Genomic DNA, 20,152 nt, shown 5'->3' on the forward strand with positions numbered 1-20,152 from the left:
CTGTATGAAGAGACTAGAATTTCTATAAAAAGAAACATACCAGCTGCATTCCAGTGCAAGTATAGAAAATGCAGTTACTGAAGGGTCTTTAGTGCATCCAACCTAGCTAAGCATTCTGCTGTGTTTGGACACTAGACCCCTGTACGATGTCATTTCATTCAACCCAGAAACATGCTTGGTAATAATGTTGGAATTTAAATAAAGACAAGCTCTCATTGTGGTGTTTTACTAAAAGAAAGCAGTATTTGTAAACCTAGAGTCCATTTCCCAAGCTCATATTTGTTGTTGTTGTTGCAGTTTTATTCTTATACTACAAAAAAGGTAAAACAGAATTCCTTTGGAGAGCAAGTCTTTAGACCCTCCTTTTGCGTTAGGTGCAGCTTAGTTTTTTCAGAACAGGTAGATAGGATGGTAACCTAGTCAGCTCAGGCTGTCTATAACAAAATACCATATACTAGGTGGCTTGAACAAGAGACATTTATTTCTCACAGTTCTAAAAGCTAGGAAATCCCAGATCAAGCTGCCAGCAGATTCGGTTCCTTGGGGAGGCCCCTGTTCCTGGCATGCAGATGGCCATCTTCTCACGGTCTGCTCATATAACCTCTTCTTCGTGTGTGCTCAGAGACAGAGAAGGTGGTTTGGCCCCACTCTTCTTTTAAGGAGGCTAATCCCACTATGGGAGTGTCACCCTCATGACCTCACCTGAATCTAATCACCTCCTAAAGGCCCCACCTCCTAATACTATCACACTGCGGATTCAGGCTTCAGCGTATGAATTTTGAGGCAGACACAAGCATTCAGTTCCTAACAGATGCTCAGCTAGATAAGGCTGATGACATATACCCAGTTTCACTACAGACTCCCTTTTGAGGGCAGCTCACGGGGATGAGTGCCCCAACATGTCGGAAATTCTCTCACCATGGAGTGGAGAGGAAGACCCACATTTCTTTTAGGAGCTCTGCCTCAACCAGGGGTTGAGCACTCAGCCTTCCAGCAGATGATCTTCATCAGAAAGCTCACTGCCAGGGGAAAAGGTAACACTTTACCCTTTAACCTTTATCCTGGCATGATGGGGATGCACTGCAGGAAGCTTGCAAAGAGGAAGGCTGACACAGAAATGTGGAATGCTAACCAAAGTGACCGCAGTGGTGTTAAAAAAAATCAGTCTACAACAGCTACTGAATATCTGTCTTAGAAATAAGGAGGTGAGCCTGGCACCGTCTTCACGTTCCCTCAAGAAGTTTGCCATAATAACAGAGGAGATTAGGCTAGAGTGGGCAGAATTACAGTCATGAGGAGAAGCCAAGAGGGGAGCTCTCATGGAGCTGGCGTGCAACAAAGGGGACCCTAGCTTGGAGGAGAGAGAGAGCCCAGGCATGTCCTGGGCTCACCTCGTGGAGGAGTTGACCTTGTAGAGAACATGGGGTTTCAACAGGGACAGTGGGGCTGAGACGGACGAGGGCATTTCAGAAGGAAGCAGCTATCAGCTAAGTCTTGAAGTCAGGGAAACACCATGGGCTGCTGCAAGGAAGCCTGCTGAGCAGGACGTGCAAGGGAACCAGGTGGGCCTCAGCTCCTGGGAGCACCTAGACATATGTCCCCCCACTCGGCCTCAAAATCCTAGGACTAGCACCCCAGAAAGTGGAACGAACCCTCCCTTCCCAGAGAACTACAGCTGCAAGTCAATGAAAGGATTAAGCTGGAATTTTCTTCATTGATGCTTGAGTCCTGCATGAACTGCTATCTGTCATGACACCCTATCCAAAGAATGTCCTTTAAACTTGTTCCCATTTGCACGCCAAGAGGTTAGTTGTAAAATACACACAACATAAAATTTACTACCTTAACCATTTTTAAGTGTACAGTTCAGTAGTGTTAAGTACACTCACACTGTGGTACAGCCATCCCCTCTATCTGTCTCTAGAACTCTTTCATCTTCCCAAACTGAAACCCATACCCAGTAAACAGCAACTCCCCATTTCCCCTTATCCCAAACCCTGGCAACCACCATTCTACTTCCTGTCCCTATGAACTGGACTACTCTAGAGACCTCACATAAGTAGAACCATATAGTATTGGTTCTTTTATGACTGTCTGATTTCATTTAGCATAATGTCCTCAAGGTTCAACCATGTTGCAGCATGTGTCAGATTTTCCTTCTTTTTGGGGGCTGAATATAGTCCATCATGTGTACACACCAATTTTGTTTATCCACTCATCTGTTGACGGACACTAGGGTTGCTTCTACCTTTTGGTTACTGTGAATAATGCTGGTGTAAATAAACATGGGTGTCCAAATATCTGTTCAAGTCTCTGCTTTCAATTCTTTTGGGTATATACCCAGAAGTAGAATTGCTGGATCATATGGTAATTTTACTTTTACTTTTCTGACGAACCGCCGAACTGTTTTCCATAGTGGCTGCACCATTTTATATTCCCACCAACAATGCATAAAGGTTCCAATTTATCCACAACCTCACCAAAACTTTTTATTTATTTTTGTGAGGTAGCCATCCTGAGGGGTGTGATGTGATATCTCACTGTGGTTTAAACCAGGACACTTTTGAGAGTGACGGAGGCACTTCCCACAATTACACTGGGGTGTGGGCACAATGGGGTGCATGGTGACTGCAGCTAGAATCAGTCTGGGGAACTGTGTGGGAAGGCTGCTGCTGTGGCCCTCTCAGTTCTACTGGGGGTGGGTGCGGAAGCCCAGAGTTCCAGGCTCTGCTGGGGAGCAGCACAGCTGTCTCCTGAGGGGGCCCGGCTCCTGCCTCCCGTCCTCCTAACTCCCTATGTGCTTGAATTCCCCGAGTCACTCACTAATGAAAAGGTGGAAGAACATTTCCCAGACTATCTCCAGGTAACTGAGGTGGAGACAGTCTTGGAAGCTCACAGAAGCCTCTGTGGAGACAGTATTTTAAATAAATTGGAGTCTCATGTAATTAAAATAATTTTGAGTGAAAATGGCCACCTTAGGAATGACTTTTATAATGTTTACTACCATAGCAGCAATTGTGAAGCTTATCACATTGCCGTGTTGGAGAAAAGTCTCCAGTCACCCCTAGGCTGGAGGTAGAGTTAAGGGTGAAGGAAGGAATGGGGTGTCTGACTTTATCCTTTATCACTCAACAATGCTAACAGCTATGCAGGTCCCCCTTTTTTTTTTAAAGTAGCAACTGTACTACTAAGAAGTGTGTACTATTTGCAATACACAGTTCTCTCCCCAGAATAATCTGCCAAGGCCTGACAGCAATGCTTTGAGGTGGGCAGAGAGGTGGATATTACTCTCCACTTGACAGATGAGAAAAAGACCCAGAGAAACAGTCGGCCAGCATTTAGGGGGTACCTGGGGGTGCGTGGGTCACTGTGCAAGGAGTGGAGATGGGACAGAGACTGGATGGAGCTTGTCATCCCTGGGAAGGCAGGCAACGCGGCAGCCGGGCACACCGCGGTGGGCAAAGGAAAACGTCCAGGGAGAAGAAACAGCGTGTGTGGTGTGGTTTGGATGTGGGATTTTTGTCCACACCAAAACTCATGTTGAAACCTGATTTCCAACGTGGCGGTGTTGGGCCTAGTGGAGATGTTTGGGTCGTGGAGGCGGATCCCTCAGGTGGTGGAGGCCTAGTGCTGTTCCCCCAGGAGTGAGCAAGTTCCCGTTCTGGCGAGACAGGATTAGTTCTTGCGGGAATGAGTTAGTTCCTGGGTTGTCACAGAGCAAGTTTCCTCCTCCTGTTTGGTCCCTCTTCCCGAGTGCCCGCTTACCCTGACCTTCTCTGCTATGTCTTGACAGGGCACAAAAGCCCTCACCAGAAGCCGGGCAGATGCCTGTGCCATGCTTCCTGTGCAGCCTGCCGAACCATGAGCCAAATGAACCTCTTCTCTTTATAAACCACCCAGCCGCAGGTATAGCACACAAAGCAGACAAGACCATGTGCACGCACAGGTGCGGGAGAAGGAAAACTTCTGTGTCTGGAGTCACAAAACGAGTCTGTGACAGATCTGGGGCTTGGAGGGGACCCAGGAAGTCGTACTGGCTGGGCCCCTGCTGTTACTTGACCCCCTGGTATACTGAGAGTCTGTGTGGTCTCCACGGCCCTGGAGCCTCGCTTCACACCGAGGCAAGGAAGCTAGCATGACCGAGCGCTGGTGTCCAGAGCAACACTATGTGGGCAGGGTTCATATTTTAAAGACCTATGGGACACAGAATTGCTACAGAGATGGGTGTAAAATTTGGCCTTCATTTTCAAATGCTAGTGAATGGGTAATAGTTCTCCAGAAAGTTGGAGGCAGAGAGGAGCCGGGGGGGGGGGGCTTTCTTGGGAAATAATGTTGGCTTGGCTCTCCACTCCTCATCATATGAATCTGTCTAAACACGACCACTGCACTTTTCAAGTTTTTTGTCATCTTCTATTTTAAGTGCAGAATACAGAAGGATGGCTGAAATTCCCAGATCTACTTCCTCAGAGAGAACAGAACTAGACGAGGTATGTTCTACCGAGCAAGCCTGCAGCAGACTCTACCCATATGGGGCAGGAGAACAGAGCAGCCCAGGCCCTGTGTGCAGTGCTCAAGCTTGCGCTGTGAGCATGACTCAAGGTGGAGGTGGGTTCATCCTATTTTTAAGGGGATTCAGTTGTCTGCCAGGCCCTCCCTGCCCAAGGCCACACTGCTGCCTGCAGGCCTGGGCTCCACCTTGACTGTGTTCATCAATCTTGGCAAGTGACTCCAGCTCTCTGGGCTTCAGCTTCCTCACATGTCAAACAGGGATAATGACACCTGCCCCAGAGAGCTGTCTGGGGATGAAATGGATGACAACAACATGTCCCCAGCATAGGGCCTGTGGCAGCAGTCATGCTACACCAAGAGGTCACCTATACCTGGGAAGGCCACATGCTTTTGTCAGAGAGGGGCGAGTTATCATCTGGCTTTGTGGTCATCTTCCAACAGCTGCAAAGACCATGCCCAGAGTCCTTTAGAATTACATTAAATAGCTCAGTGGCTGGGGCAGCAACCTGCAGAAAACCTGGACCTCCTCTGCATAGTCCCTCAGGCAACTAACACCTTAATTCACTGAGCTCAGGCAGGGTCCATGGTTATTTTCCTTGGCTCCTTCCAGCACCAGAATTAGGCAGGCTGAGTAGGGGCTTCTGTCTCCATGGTAAGACGAACTTAAAGTGGCTTCCTGACTTGTTGGCTGGAAATAGGGTGAACAAGGCCACAGGGAGGCAGAGTAGGGAGCTGAAGACTCTTGGCCTGGGATGGGCTTCATTGAGGCCTGGTCCCATGCAGCAGAATGGGCCAGTGAGCAGGCCAGACTGGTCGGTGAAATGGAAAAAGGGGCCATAGATTTTGCCCTTCATGAGCAGTTGGTTTGCTTCAGCATTTTAACAGAACCGAGCTGTAATTAATGAGCATTGCCATGCTGAACACTGCCTCTGGGGAGGAGAGGGGCAGTGGGTGGAAAGCAGTATGAAAACTCAAACCCAAGGCCATGGACAATTACAGAGAGGAAGCAAGGCTGAGAAGTCTGCTTGAAAGTTGGTGGATCGAATGGTTGTCACTAAATAACAGGGATGCAGGTGGCCAGGGGTTGATGCTGCCTAGCGAGGGCAGAGGCGGGAGCTGCATTCTGAGTGCCAGGGGGAGGACGTGGTGTGGCGCTGGCCCACCAGCCACAGGCCTGGGAGCCAGTGCAGGGAAGGGAGCTGCACAGAGTGAGAAAGGTCAGGCCGCTCCAGTTAACGGGGAGCACATTAACCTTTCCACAGCAGCAGGGGAGCTTATCGGGCTCCAAAACACAGTCATCAAAGGCTGGCCAGCCCCACGCAGCCAACACTGGCCCAGGGCTGCCTCTGAGAGCAGGTCATGGGGAGGCCGCCTGGGGAGAGGAGGGTAGGCCCCGAGCCCAGAATCGGCAGCTGGAGGGAGTGGCTCGCTCCAGTTGGCTCTGCGAGTCCCAGTCTGCAGAGTGAAACCGCCCGGGGGAGACTGTCCTGGGGGTGGGAAAGGGGGAAATGGAGAGAATGGGAGTGGGAGAGGGGTGTTGGTCTGAGGGGCTCTTAAAGCCAGAGAAAGAGGACTCCAAGGGCTTTGGCTAGTTTTTTCCACTGATAGGAGATTAAAGATGGAATAAAACAGGATTGGTATCACAACTTAAACTCCCATCAAAAATGGCTAAGTAGTTTGGTTTAAAACAAAACAAAACAAGACAAAACTCCCCCAAATCTATCTATTGGCTTTAAAACCACCCAGCCACCCACTGCAAATGCTTCTCCAGCTGGGCATCCCACTTACTACAGGCGCAGGCATGAGTGACACATTTGAAGACAGTGACATCGGAGTGTTCAGAAACACACACATGTGCTAAAAATGCATCCTTTTTTTTTTTTTTGCTGTCAAATATATTATTTGTTGCCCTTAGATTTCTTTTAGGCTCAGTTCAATTTCCCAGATCTGGCTCTGTGAGCATGGTGACCACCCATGCAGGAGGAGAAGGGAGAACTAGAGGTTGTATCTTCACATGTCATCAGAACTGACCTCTAATTAACCTACCACCCACACATTCGTGCAGGACAGCAGGTGCTTAATTTCCTCTAATTATTCAAGAAGGAACACGTGTACTTCTTCAGAAATACATATTTGTAAAATGCAGGGTAGATAGCAGTGACAGATACTGAAAACTATACTAATTACACAATAGTTTTGTTCTCTCTTAATTCTGACTTTGATATGTCCTGTGTATTGGCTACTTTAAAAGTCTTTTTGGATGCAAATTTAAATAAAAATTAAATGAACCACAAACATTAGACACACAGTGTATACTGTTGTTGGTCTAGAATGAAAAGATACACAGGCTTTCAAAAGGAGCACAGCACAAAGACTTTGGGTAAAAAGAATTTGTAGTTCTGCAATTGAAGTATTTTACCTGTGGCAACTTCATCTGCTTAGTCTGCGAGGATGAGCTGTCAGAAGAGAGGGAACACAGAGTTCTCTGCTAATGGGTCAGAACTAGCCATTTGGAGCATGGTCCTAATCGTGTTGACACTGCATCTAGAAGGATCTGGTCCCCTCTGGCCCCTTGCACATGTTCACAGACGGTTGTGAGGCTGGTGAACTCTGGTGGTGCAGCTTAGCTTTGCTCCTCCTGGTCACAGATGCCCAGCTAAGGAGCAGGGGAGGGCTGGTGGGTTGAGCTCTGCCCAGCTGTCCCCTCCACAGAGGACCGAGATAACTTGTGGGAGGCCTTCTCCACTAGCAGAGAAGGGAGGGGGGGATATCTGGGCTGGAATCTAGCACATCAAACCTGGGAGAGAGAGAACATCAGCTTCCCAGGCCAGACATCTGAGAAAGAGGCCACCCTGAAGAACCTGGAATATCAGCTTCTGCAGAGTTGCCCATTCATTTCCCATCTGGTTTTCCTTGTTTTAATTGCAGAAAAATACACACAACATATAATTGGTCATTTTAACCATCTTCGAGTGTACAAGTCAGCGGCATTAAGTGCATTCATGTTGCTGAACAGCCAAGATCACTATCATTCTTTTTTAAAGAGGTCAGAACTCTTCTAAGTATGCCCCAGCTCAAGCTACCCCATCAGTTCCTGCAGGCATGTGGCGTTCGGGGGCATCATGTCACAGGGTTAAAGCTTACTCTCACCCAGAGGCCCCCTCCTGCTGCGCCCTCCTTGCCAGACACCAGGCAGCAAGCCCCTGTGAATCCTCAGGCACCCCCAACCCACTAAACCATCTTAAAGGGCAATTAGTGGCTTTATAAACTTGTTATTTATTTACTCAAAAGGCTGTATCTTCAGGCTGCTCTCTTCTTTTGTGTAAAATACATGTTTGGGACCTTTTAAAATGTGTATTATTTACCTGATAGAACTCAATGGCTTCTCTGGAGCCATTCCATTTTATTGTGGAAATTAGTACTTAGAGGGGCTTTTTAAAAGCTGGTTTTTAGACCCCATAGCCTGCGTTTGCTCATGTTGTTAATGCAGCGGATACAGCTAACAGCCACCAAAGGGCCGTGAGGGACACTTATGTGGCCTCTCTGTTGGAACTGTGCGGCTTAGGTCTCCGCTTTTGTGAATGTAGATGGTCATCACTGGGTCGCGCTAGAGGGGAGAGAGTGGTCCAGCATTTCTCTATCTTCACACAGCTGCCACACAGTTCTCCACTAGGGTTCCCCATGTCACCCAAGAATTACTGTTTGCATTTGAAATAATAAGTATTACTTCTGTTGAATTATGAAACAAGACCAATTCTTTGCAGATCAGCTGGAAAAGTGTCAGGAAATGACCTAGGAGGCCTTTTCCACATGAGTAAAGTAGAAAGATGATGTGGGAGAGACACTTTACAGCCCCCCCAGAGGATGCGTGAACCTCATCAGGGACTCAGTGACCCATAGCTTGGCTTTTAGGGGAGAACAGGCTCAACTAGAAAATATTAGAAAGTAGGGATGGGGTGAGTAATAACGAGAGATATTTCTTGGGATTTATTGACACTTGATTTTTTATAATGTCAATGTAAAAACATGCCTCATACTATTATTGACTATTTCATACATTAAACCCATATTCTAATACTTTGCTCTCTTGGTTTTTAAGCCTTGTGGTAGGACTTAACTCAAAGACCATGTCATGGTATCTTGATGAGTGGCCTTTTCTGGTGGTGCCATAAAGTGATTACTATCATGTAGAGGGCTAAACAATGCACCCTTTCTCTTTAGCACCTCATTTCATCTGCACCTGAACTGAACAAGGAGGGCTTATTACCATCCTGTTTATGTAATTGAGAAAGTTCAGACTCAGATATGTAAATGCTGTACACCCAGAGTGAATTCCAGTCCAAGTGCAAGGGTTCAAAGTCCCAGGCTTGCATCACGATGTCTTGTGACAAGAGGAGAGATTAGGAAAAGCTGGGCTGGAGGAGTTTTTGTTTTATTTTTCTCTCCTTATCATAAGAACAGAGATGAGTGGCATAATTTGCATTCTTGGTCTTATGTAAAAAAAGGCATTTGGTAAGTTACGATGGAGCAGTCCTTTTGCTTAAAGTAGTGCCTAATATTCAAGACGTGGCCCCTGCTCTCCAGCAGTTGTGGAGACCAGGCTTAAACACACGAAGCAGGCGGAGCACAGAAGCGGGTCCACCTCAGCAGTTACTCGAGGTGCTGACGGAGCAGGAGCTGGGGCAGTTGGCCACCTAAGGTTTCCGCGGAGGACGAGGCCTGCTCCCATGCTTGAAGGAAGCTCTGCGGAGCATAAGAAGGCCCCGCCACTCCCACGCCGGCCTTGCTCTGGCAGCCATGCAGAGCAGGCTCTGGACACTTTCCTTGCAGGTGCCCACGGTCCACAGAGGGGAGGGCTGCTGCCCCCGCCCAGCCACCCGGGCCATGCCTTCGGGATTCTTTTCCCTTCTCCACTCCCGGGTCACCGATGCTACCGTCCTCCACAAGCTCCCTCGAATGCCCTGTCCCTGTGCCCCTTCCTCAGTGCTCTGAGAGCATTTCAATGTTTTACCTGTGTTTCCCAGTGACATTTATTTTTTCAAAACTTGACGGGGGAGGGCATTACTGAAGCAGCTGAGAGCATTGCACAGACCACCCTGTGGCATAATGACAGTAAAGACGTGGGGTAAATTACACGAGTCAGGAAACCCAGACTCACTAGGGCTTCACTAGGGTTTTAGGGAGAGTAGTTTAGAACACGAAATGAAATGAAATGGAGTTTCATTGAAAATATCATCTCTTTAAGGCTCTAATGTTGCATTTTTTTCTTTCCGGCTGAGAGAGTTGTGAGGATGCAATGAAGTAACGCGTGTGAAATGCTGAGTGTACGGCCTGTCACGGGGCTGTTCTAATACGACCTAGGACTATTTTTGTACACGTCGGCATTTTAACATACACTGTATTTATGCATCCTGTGGGCAGATACCTGCATTTTCTCTACCACACTGTAAACTTCTTGAGAGTGGAATTCCTAAATAATGAATTTTTGTGTCTTTACTTGTAGAGACCAGCACAATGCCTTACCCATTGTAGTGACTTGGTACTGTAAATATTCATCAAATGAATAAAGGAGAGAAAACAGAAGCATGAATAATAGATGGAGATAATACATTTTAAGTCATGTCAATAGCACGAAGCACAGAAATGAGGAGGGGGAGGGGGAAGAGGGAGGAGCCAGAGGTCATCTGGCCTAACCCCCACCTGGTGCAAGAAACTTCTCTATAGCATCATATAGTTCTCTCTTAGAAATAAACTGATTTCTAGCTTATTTCCACTCCAATTTAATTGCTCTGGGTGGTTTTAATCTTTTTTTCAGACATTCTTGCATACTTTTGGATTGATATAATGGTCCCCCTTTTCTCTTTCTCTCTTCGCTTGTATGTTTCTGGGTTCAGTAATGTCTTTACAAGCAGGCATGGACACCTCCCTGAACCCCTTAGTTGTGAATCCCTGACTGTCCACCTCTGTCCCCGAAGGCAGTCTGCTGCAATGGCAGACAGCCACAGCTTCGAAAAATTATTTTCTATTTTAAGTCCTAAGTTGTCTTTATTTTAGCCACAAAGCATTGGTCTAGTTCCTTCATTCATTTGTTCATTGTTTTCTTTTCATTTATCAAATGACTTATTATGTCTCCTAATTGCCAGGTACTGTGCTAGGTGCTAGGGATAAAAAGACAACCAATAACATCTGGCTAGTTAGAAACAATGTTACGCAAACTGTGGCCCAAACCTCCTATCTCTGACCCATCCGAGCCTGCTTTGTTGCTGCATGATAGACGACAACAGAATCATATTTATTGGGAATCAAAGGATCTGGGATACAGTTCCAGCTCTGCCACTTGCTACCATGGGGTCCTGGGTGAGTCACATCACCTGCCTGTAGCTCAGTTTTCTTATCTGTGACTACTTTTATATATGTTGGCATTTTAATAATATATATTGTATTTATGTGTATGTGTGTATATACATAGATATACACTACACACACATATCTCAGGGTTTCTGTGAGGATCATAAGATGAGACAGTAAATGTGACCATGATTCTAAACTCTAAAGCTCCTTATGAAAAGGTTTTATTTACATGGTATGCCAAGAAGCCTTCGTTATAAGGAGGTGCATCTTGCTTTGGAGAGACTGGAGACTGCTATGGGCCTCAAGTGTAGGGATGACACAGACCTGGCAGCATGCCACCTTAACATCTTCAGAGTTGGAAATTTAAAACTTTCTTAAAAATGCTCTCTCTCTTTTTTTTTGATCTTGAAGACAGCAACTGTTAGTAGTGCATGGCAATTGTGACTTTCCTCTCACATGGCCAGGGACTGGGTAAAACATTACTCAGAAAGGTACACTTCTGTGCTGGGGGTCACCCCTAACAGACTCCCTTGGCTTGGCTGAAGTTGGTCCACTTGACAAGGTGTCAGGAAGGAGAAGCTGAATGCAAACCACCACCCTGCGCTTCCCGCCTTGCCATGGGGCCATTTCCATTCCCAGACCATTTCACATTCTTCCACCTGCGCGGAGGTGAAACTCTCTTAATTTTAGGCTGTTCCTCCTTTACTTAATTTCATTATATTCTCCCCCATGGGAAGCAAGGAGATTTGATGTATGAGACTTATTTGAGAAATGGCAAAATTGGAAGCAGCAAATGCTCAAGCCTCAAGTCTTTCCTCCTTTGCAAAGACAAAACTCCCGTGGCTGGTGACGCCGCGAGCACAGGCACACGGCTGCTTCCCACCATGGCAGCCCCAGCCCAACACAGCACCCTGTGGAGCACGCTGGATGCGCTTAGTAAATATTTGTGGAATAAATGAATAAGTCAATGGCAGTTGTTTAGATTTCAATACAAATGGATCTTGGACCTGAGATATTGCCAGATGGGCAGACAGGTTACAATCTGCTGATGCATCTCCAAGGCTATAAAAATGTAGCCATTGCTGGAGTTGCAGGCTGATATTTCAGAAGACGATTATATGCACAATTTAACCGCACGGCCATTTGTGCCCTCCAAGTGCCATGGCTTCAACAACTGTTTTCATGTTGGCTTTTTTGCTCATTTCTTTTTTTTTAAAAGTCAAGCACGGTTTTTTTCCCAACCTCTCATAGTGCTGGCTGAATGTGATTTATTCGTATAAAATTACGCTCCATTTTTATAAAACCCACGTTACTGCAAATGATGCTTGAGGTTTCACAGAAAATATTAATTCCCGATCTGCTGCTATAAAGCATGCCCACTCGCCGCGAGCAGCCCTGTCGCTCTGAGACAGGTGGAAGCAGTCCAAGGGTATGATTAACTTCTTAGTCCTGGCAATTTCCTGGTGCTCCTCTTGCCCTAGATTTCAAGATTGACCTCCAGCTTCTCTGCAAATGCATAGTCGCTCAGCTTGATAAATCACATGAATCCCTTTTCTGATCACAGTTATCTACTATTTACTACTGATGAAGGGAAATTAATCATATTCAAGGCACTTCACATGCTGCACACATATCCCTCCTTCTTCCCAACGGCACTTTGCATATTTTCCACATTGCGAGTGATGCGGCAGCTTTCGCAGCGTCCACACCACAGACACACCTTTATAAATGAACCTCACGCCCATTTAGCCCTCCTCTCTCCTGCCTCTTCCTACCTGCATCAAACACAGTGAGCCATAAAATGAACAAACACTTGAGAGGTACATTCTAAAGAGTGAGTAAGTGAGAAGAAGAGTGTCCCTTATCGCACTGAGATATTTTTTTTTTTTTTTTTTTTTTTTTGAGACAGAGTCTCACTTTGTTGCCTAGGCTAGAGTGAGTGCCGTGGCGTCAGCCTAGCTCACAGCAACCTCAAACTCCTGGGCTCAAGCAATCCTCCTGCCTCAGCCTCCCAAGTAGCTGGGACTACAGGCATGAGCCACCATGCCCGGCTAATTTTTTCTATATATATTAGTTGGCCAATTAGTTTCTTTCTATTTATAGTAGAGACGGGGTCTCGCTCTTGCTCAGGCTGGTTTCGAACTCCCGACCTCGAGCGATCCGCCCGCCTCGGCCTCCCAAGAGCTAGGATTACAGGTGTGAACACTGAGATATTTTTATAATTCGCTGACTTGTTTACCTTGGCGAGAATTTTGCCACCTCTTTCTGCCCCATTGGCCTGTTTTTTCCATCACCTGGGGGCATCAGTGGGCCTCTGGTATGCCAGGTGACTCTCAACGGCATAAAATAGACAAATGAAAAAATTCTAAAGTCAGGAGTAGAAAAGAACAGAAAAATGCACCACCCCAGCCTCACACAACCCTTCCCATCCTTGCAGGGGGGTGGCAGTGCTGAAGCCAACTTGGCCTTGCCCTGCTGACCCAGTTTCGACCCCCGGTACATTTTGGCTATTTTGGCAGAGCCGTTAGTTAAGCCCATTGCTCAGGCAAAACTACACAAGGCAAAAGGTTTTTTTGGAGGGGTGTTCACAGATGGTTTTTTTAAATTTAGTCGATGGAAATTTCACAGTTTAAATTTATCAAGATTGTGTATCGATTACAGAAGATTCCCTGAACTTTAAAGCATGTGGTCTGAACTGTCAGATGTTGGATCTGGGCCAGAATGCCTATTTAGAAAATAGACCAGGAAACTTTGGAGAAATGAAAAGATAGACACAACTGACCTTCAGAAGACATCTGGACATTCTCTCACCTCCAACACCCCAGAGGCGTGAGCTTCCGATCCACCCTTATAAACGGACAGGGAAGTGCACCCCTTTCTTCTCCTCATGAGTATTCTCATTAGGTCAGGTCTCAAAGCTTTGAAGGCAGCCTCCCTCACAGGGAAATAGGGAACCACCCCTGGCTTCCTACAGTGTAAACTCACATCCTCCCACCAAACCCAAGTCAACAAAATCTTGTTTTATCATCAATTTGTACATCTTGAAACATAATGATCTACCCTTGTACAAATGTCCTTGTGTTCACAGGGTACTGTGACAACAGGCCCATGGGTGAGGGGACCTGCAGGATACCAAGGCTCTGAAGGAGGATGAGCCCCTGGGGTGCGTAGGAGACACCCTCCACCACGAGCACCTGTCCTGGCACAGCGAGGGCCAGTGCGGGTTTTTCTGCCCAATTCCAGAATTGTAGAACTCAGGAAGCACCTTTTAAGGTCTCAAAAGTACGTTATTTTCAAGAACAAAAATGAAAGTGCTGCCTAATCGTTATGGAATTTTATATAAATAGGTGATAACAGGTTGAAAGAAAAAATGGTTTACGAGGCCAGAACAGTTTGTGTAAACAAATATATACTAGGTGAATACCAGGCTCTGGGGACACTAGGGTTAGAGCCCCACCTTCGTACAGGCATGACTTGGGGGATCTTCACTTAATTCCATGCCCACGCTGAGGATCCTCCGACAGACAGAACACTGGGCAAGTCATACAGTGGTCTGACCCTGAGTCACAAGGGTCATTTTTCTAGACTATTGGTTTACTCAAAGGAATAAGTAATGTGATAAAAATGACATCTACCACTTGATAAATTGGTATTATCTAATTTAAAAAGCAATACAATATGAATCCAATTAATTCAGTAGGTGTTTTGAAGTTGTTATTTTGAAGAAGGGTTTTAAATTGCATCTCAAATGGTTAGAAATGCTTACCACTTATGGAAATTACTCTGTGGTTCTGCTTTAGTAGACAACATAGAAGAGGAAAAGGACAGAGAAGGTAGCTTTACACAGCTGCATTCCCAGAATAGTAGACAAAGTCAACTCATCACTTTGAAATGACCAAGTTCTCCCAGTTTTGAACAGAAAAACTGTTAGACTAAAGTGGGAGAAATGCCCTATTATATTTGAAGATAGAGAAATTTACGAGAAGAGTAATGACAGTGGGAACCTCTGTTTCTGGGTAAGGAATGGGCTTGACAAGGGGTTTTATTAAGAATATCAGAAAACACTCCAAGGGAATAGCATTGCTCATCATTAAAATCCATGAACATTTTCTACCCAGGGAAAAGTCATGTGTCTTTTGGGAAGAAGCCTGGAATGCATCAGTCCCAGTTCTGCTGAATTGTGTTTGTATTTGCAACCATGTCTCCAAAGGGAGTCCGTATTTTCCCAAAATAGGTTTTGATTCATTCTCCTAAAGGTCAGAATGACATTTTGTGTTTATATATGTAGCTTTACTGAAATGTAATTTATATTCCATAAAGTTCACCCATTTAAAACATATAATTCAATGGTTTTTAGTGTATCGATGAGGCTGTGAGACCATCACCATAAACTAATTTCACGAGGTTTTCATTACCTCAAAAGGAAACCTAGTACTTGTTAGCAATGACTGAGTATTGTAAACCGAGGGCTTTTCTTTGCTTCTCAATGCATTTTGTTGATGGAGTTGCTTAGTTAATAGGAAAAGTCAGAGAGAAAAAAGAAGTATATATAGGAAAAGAATTACTGTGTTATATTCCAAATGTATTTTGATCCAGTCTCTCTCTTCCTTTTACTAACAGACTCAGAAGCAGAACAGTCATCAGCTTTTGTGAAAATCCCCAAGGCCAAAAGTAATGCCAGAAGATCATGTAGCAACCACTTTTTTTTTTTTGTTAAAGGAGAGTTTTATTTCTCATAAAGGGTAGCGACCCGCTGGGCGGCCATTCCGACAGGTGGGGAAGCCGCGCCCCGGCCGGCAGCCAGGCCCACGCGCCTCCCAGCCACTCTTCACGACACGCGGGCTTATGCGGTGGTCACGGGGAAGGCTTTTCGATAGAAATAAAAATACTCACGCTCAGCCTGCTACTGTGGAGGAAAGGCTTCTCACCTATACACACCAGATAATTCGCCTGAGTGACAGGTTTTACCTGGGAGAAGCCCTGAGCCCAGCCGGTTTACACAGTCAATGATTGCTCATTCCGTGAAAAAGGAAATGGGAAGGAGGGGAGGCTGGGGAAGGTTCGCTAGACAACTCTGAGGTGCCCGTCAGCCAGCCCAGGGGAGCATCTCCTCCTGCTGTGGCTAGCATGGTACGAACCTCCCTTGTGGAGACACACAGGGGCTTCATCGCTACCTCCTGACAGTTCTCCAACACACACACACACACACACACACACACACACACACACACACACATTCCTAAACACAGAGACACACACACAAACACATAGACATACACACACATACCCCCCCCCCCGCGCGCGCACACACACGCTTTAACTTTTGTAAGTAAAAAAAAAATGAATCAAACAAAAAAAAAAGGGTCTGGGGTCTGTTCTAGAAAGTAACTTTATATTAACATATCCCCGTTCAACTATGGATAGCCTTTCAGGCAAAGCAGGATGTGTAATACAGCTTGAGTGTGTCTTGATTAGGTTTGCACATCTCATTCACTGACACAGGTCAAGAGAAATAAGCCGAAGCGAGGAGTGACGAGCCAGGCGCACAGGATCAGGGGCTGCTGGCCACACGCATAAAGTATTTCAGGAGAGAATCTTATCAAAAGATAGAAAGTGCCCAGTGAAATGATATGGAAAACGTCTGAAGAAAACATCTCAAAATAAATGAAGTACTTATTGCTGAAAAATGAGCTTAGATCTCAACTAATTCCAAAGTTCAGAATTTACTGCACCATTCAGGCCTTTTCCTCTAAGTTTCTTGTCTCTTGTTTCATTGCACAACAAGGGATTCTTCATACTTGATATGAAATACAACAAGGCGATTTTTGCAGTAATAAACTCCACACATGCATGACAAATCCAAGCATGCAAAATGTTTAACATCCCAGTTCACAGATACTTTAGGGACAAAATCCGATTATGAATTATATGCCACAATAAATAGGGCTCAATGTTTCATAAAGCAATTTATAGTTCATAAAAATGACAAAATGTACCTGTCAGAGAGAGCGCGGAGAGCAGTTCTCTGGGCTGCCTGCTGGAAGAAAGAAAGGGCAGAGATGTTTATTTAATATTCTGACTTTTAAATTATGTGTTCAATCAACACTTAAAAAAACCTGCGTTACATTTCTGTCATGTGGCCAAACTGTAAACTACTAGCAACATAGCAGCGAGCCCTGTCATTTTATGAAACGAACATTCCTAAAGAGTCAATTGAAACCCCACAACACACACCTGCCACCAGGGGCTGGGTTTGGGGAGGCGTGAAGTGTTCTGCTAAGGTGACGTTAGACAGGTCTCAGCAAACCTGGCAAAGACCAGAGCTATTTTGCTTTTACTCCCTGAAATCATCCCCCCCCCCCCCATGGCCTTATTCTCCTTTCCTATAAGAAAAAAAAAGACCACTTTTGGATCCTTTGTAGCTTCTTTCCCAACTAAGGTGTAATTTTTGATCCGGCTTTCAGATTCATTGAAAAAAGTCTCCGCAGTTGGAAAATGGAGTGCTGATTGCAAATCTCATGATATTGTGGGATTACGGTTATTTTAGGCATAGTCGTGATATGGTGGCAAGGATTTTTGAGTCTTTCAGATTTTCATATTGAAAAATATTTACGGATGAAATTATATGATATTGGGATCTGCTTTAAGATAACTCTGTGGGAGGGAGGGCAGAGCGGGTGTGCACACACACGGAACAGGACGGCCCCGGGGTGGGAACTGGATGAGCACACGGTGTGTGTAGGGTTATCACAGTATCCTGGCCATCTCTGTAGGTGAAATAAACCAGATTTTCATTTTGTATTGCAAATGTGTTGGTTTGGTTTTTGCTTTTTTACTCACAGAAGGTGAGATATGTGTGTGCATACTGACATTTTCCATAACAACAACAACAAAAAAAAAAAACTAAAAGGAAAAGGAAAATAAAAAGACCTCTATTTCTCCATCAGATTCTCCCATTTTTGTACTTGCTTTCCTTTTCTCTGCCTATTCTATTTTTCATTCATTTGTCTTCTATTACCAGACACTATGAGGCCAAGGAAGGCCCTCTGCCCTTTGCACGCTATGTTCTCTGTCCTAGAAGTCACAAGTAGAAGGCCATAAGACCAGGCTTCCTCAGGGTGCACTGGGAAAAAAAGGAGTGTGCATGTGGCCCTTTTTCAACTTGCACATTTACTGTTAATCAGGGATACCAAAATACTTCTTGCATTGTTTCCTTATTACATTTAGATAGCAGACAAATAGACTCTTCAGGTTAGAAAAAAAAAAATGACGCATCAGAATTGTTATCCCTGTTACAGAAATAAAATATACCCTTGGTGATAGTTGCCTGTCCTTGGATTAGTCAGTCAGTCCAACATCTACCAAATCCTACTACATGGAGATGACTGTGTTGCGCTCCAGGAGGGATAAAAATAAAATCAGAAGGAGTCACTGTCCTAGAGAAGCTCATTCCTAGGTAGGAGGTCAGAACAGAGGTCCAGGGATGATTTGGGCACACTTTTGAAATAACAAGAAAATGAAAAGATTAAGGCAGGACAGTGTGAGGAAGGTGCAGCCATGGGCAGCTGCTCCTCAAACAGTGCCTAGAACTGTCAGCAGGTATCAATAACTATCCGCTGAGTAAACATTACATGAATGAGTCAGTGAGGGAATCCTTCCCTCTGAAATCTGAGTGGAAGTTTAAAGACAAAAGAAACATTGGCAGCACTGGGCTAGATAGCAGGGAAAGGGTCTGTCCCAGCCTATGGCCGCGGTTCTCAACTAAGACACCCCTTATTGCCAACCCCAGGTGTCTGGAACTGAGTGGGGGTGCTTCTACAGGTCACATCCATGAGGGAGAGCACTATTGGCTTTTGGTGCCTGAGCCCAGGGATACTGAAGCCCTTCAAAGAGCAGGAAGGTCCCTTGGACAACGAGGAACTGTCCCCTTAAAATGACAAGGGTGTTTGTGCAGAGGAACACTGCAGCACATCAGGAATGACAGGGAGAGCTGAAAGAAGGGACACAGGGAACATGAGCTTCAGGGAACTGGAAAGAAATAGGTGAGAGGAACTTAGATAATCTCCATAAGAGATACAACATTTAGGAAAAACCATCACATCTGTTGAACTGGGGTGGGACAAGTGTTTACCATTCAGTTATTACAGGCCTTGAGTCTGGCCCTCAACCTACGGCTCAGTTTCCAAACTGCCTCTTCCTTCTCTGAATGGGAGGTTGGAGGAGCCAGTGAGTTTATGTCCAGGCTGCTGTGGACAATCAAGGGGGCCACTGTCCCTTCTTTGTTCCTGGGATTCCAGTGGATTAAGTCCCCAACTTCCTGGGGCATTGCAGTGTCACAGAATTACTTCAAGAGAAGGAAGAATAATATCTACCAATCTTTCTCTTGATAAGGGCGCCTGAGGCAAAGGAAGGAGGAGAAGCCTCTCAGACACCTCCGAGATGCTACTTCCCTCTCTCCTGCCAGTCCTTTCCCCATGCTTTCCCACAGAGCCAGCCCAGAAGCACGTGCACAAAAAGCAGCCGGCAGGTGACAGGTGGAATCACTGTTCACAGGTTCGTCTCCAGAAGAGTTCTCCTCTCACTCAGCAAGACAGCTTTCTTTCACTTTTGGCATTGATACTTGAAAAGAACTTAACTCCCTACTCCTCACTCTGTTTGGCTGCATACACAAGAACTGTTTTGAACTCCGACAAAGAAAGGTGGCATGTATTCTTAGTACAGTCTCTTAAAGTCACCTCAGCAGGAGGCATCGGGGACTGACGCTTCCTGGAATAACAGAAATCATGAGAGATGTGACTAAAAGTTCAACAGAAATCTCTCGCACGGCATCTGAAGTTTTCCCCCAGCCATGGAAATAGACCAAGGCTGTCAATATTTAGAAAGTTTATTGACTCTTCTCTCTCCTGCCTCCAAGTACTTCCTGCTGTCTTTTGTGATAGGGAGACAGTGCATGTTGATGTGTAGCCTGCTGGAAAATGATTTAAAAAGCAAAAGCAAAACAAACAAAAAACAAGAAAGCTGCTGTTCCACCACCACTGGAGTGGCTATCAACTGATGCACCCCAGGTGGCAGTACCTGTGGATAACAACTCCACAGGATTGACGTTGGCCTTGTCTTCTAATATAAAGCTGGGTCACTAGCTTGGAGTAGGGGCTGCTTTCCTTCAGCAGAGGGGTATGATGCTGGGAACAAAAGGTCCTCCTGGGCTTAAGGACCAGGCGCCCACCAGTCACCAAGCAATGTCTTTCTGCAGTTCCTCACCTCTTTAATCTGTCCACATGATGCCACACAC

At 45.7% G+C, this 20,152-nt stretch overlaps 1 protein-coding gene across 1 annotated transcript in view; it reads right to left on the reverse strand.

Moving 5' to 3' along the window:
• Window positions 1-20,152, reverse strand: part of AFF3 (ALF transcription elongation factor 3) — a 539,111-nt gene that overhangs the window by 66,392 nt on the left and 452,567 nt on the right. The window contains exon 13 of the mRNA XM_012787032.3: window positions 16,857-16,897. Coding sequence (XP_012642486.2) covers window positions 16,857-16,897 — 41 coding nt within the window. The remainder of the gene's footprint in view (window positions 1-16,856; window positions 16,898-20,152) is intronic.

The sequence above is a fragment of the Microcebus murinus genome, chromosome 3 (assembly GCF_040939455.1).
Source record: "Microcebus murinus isolate Inina chromosome 3, M.murinus_Inina_mat1.0, whole genome shotgun sequence".
Taxonomy (NCBI): Eukaryota; Metazoa; Chordata; class Mammalia; order Primates; family Cheirogaleidae; genus Microcebus; species Microcebus murinus.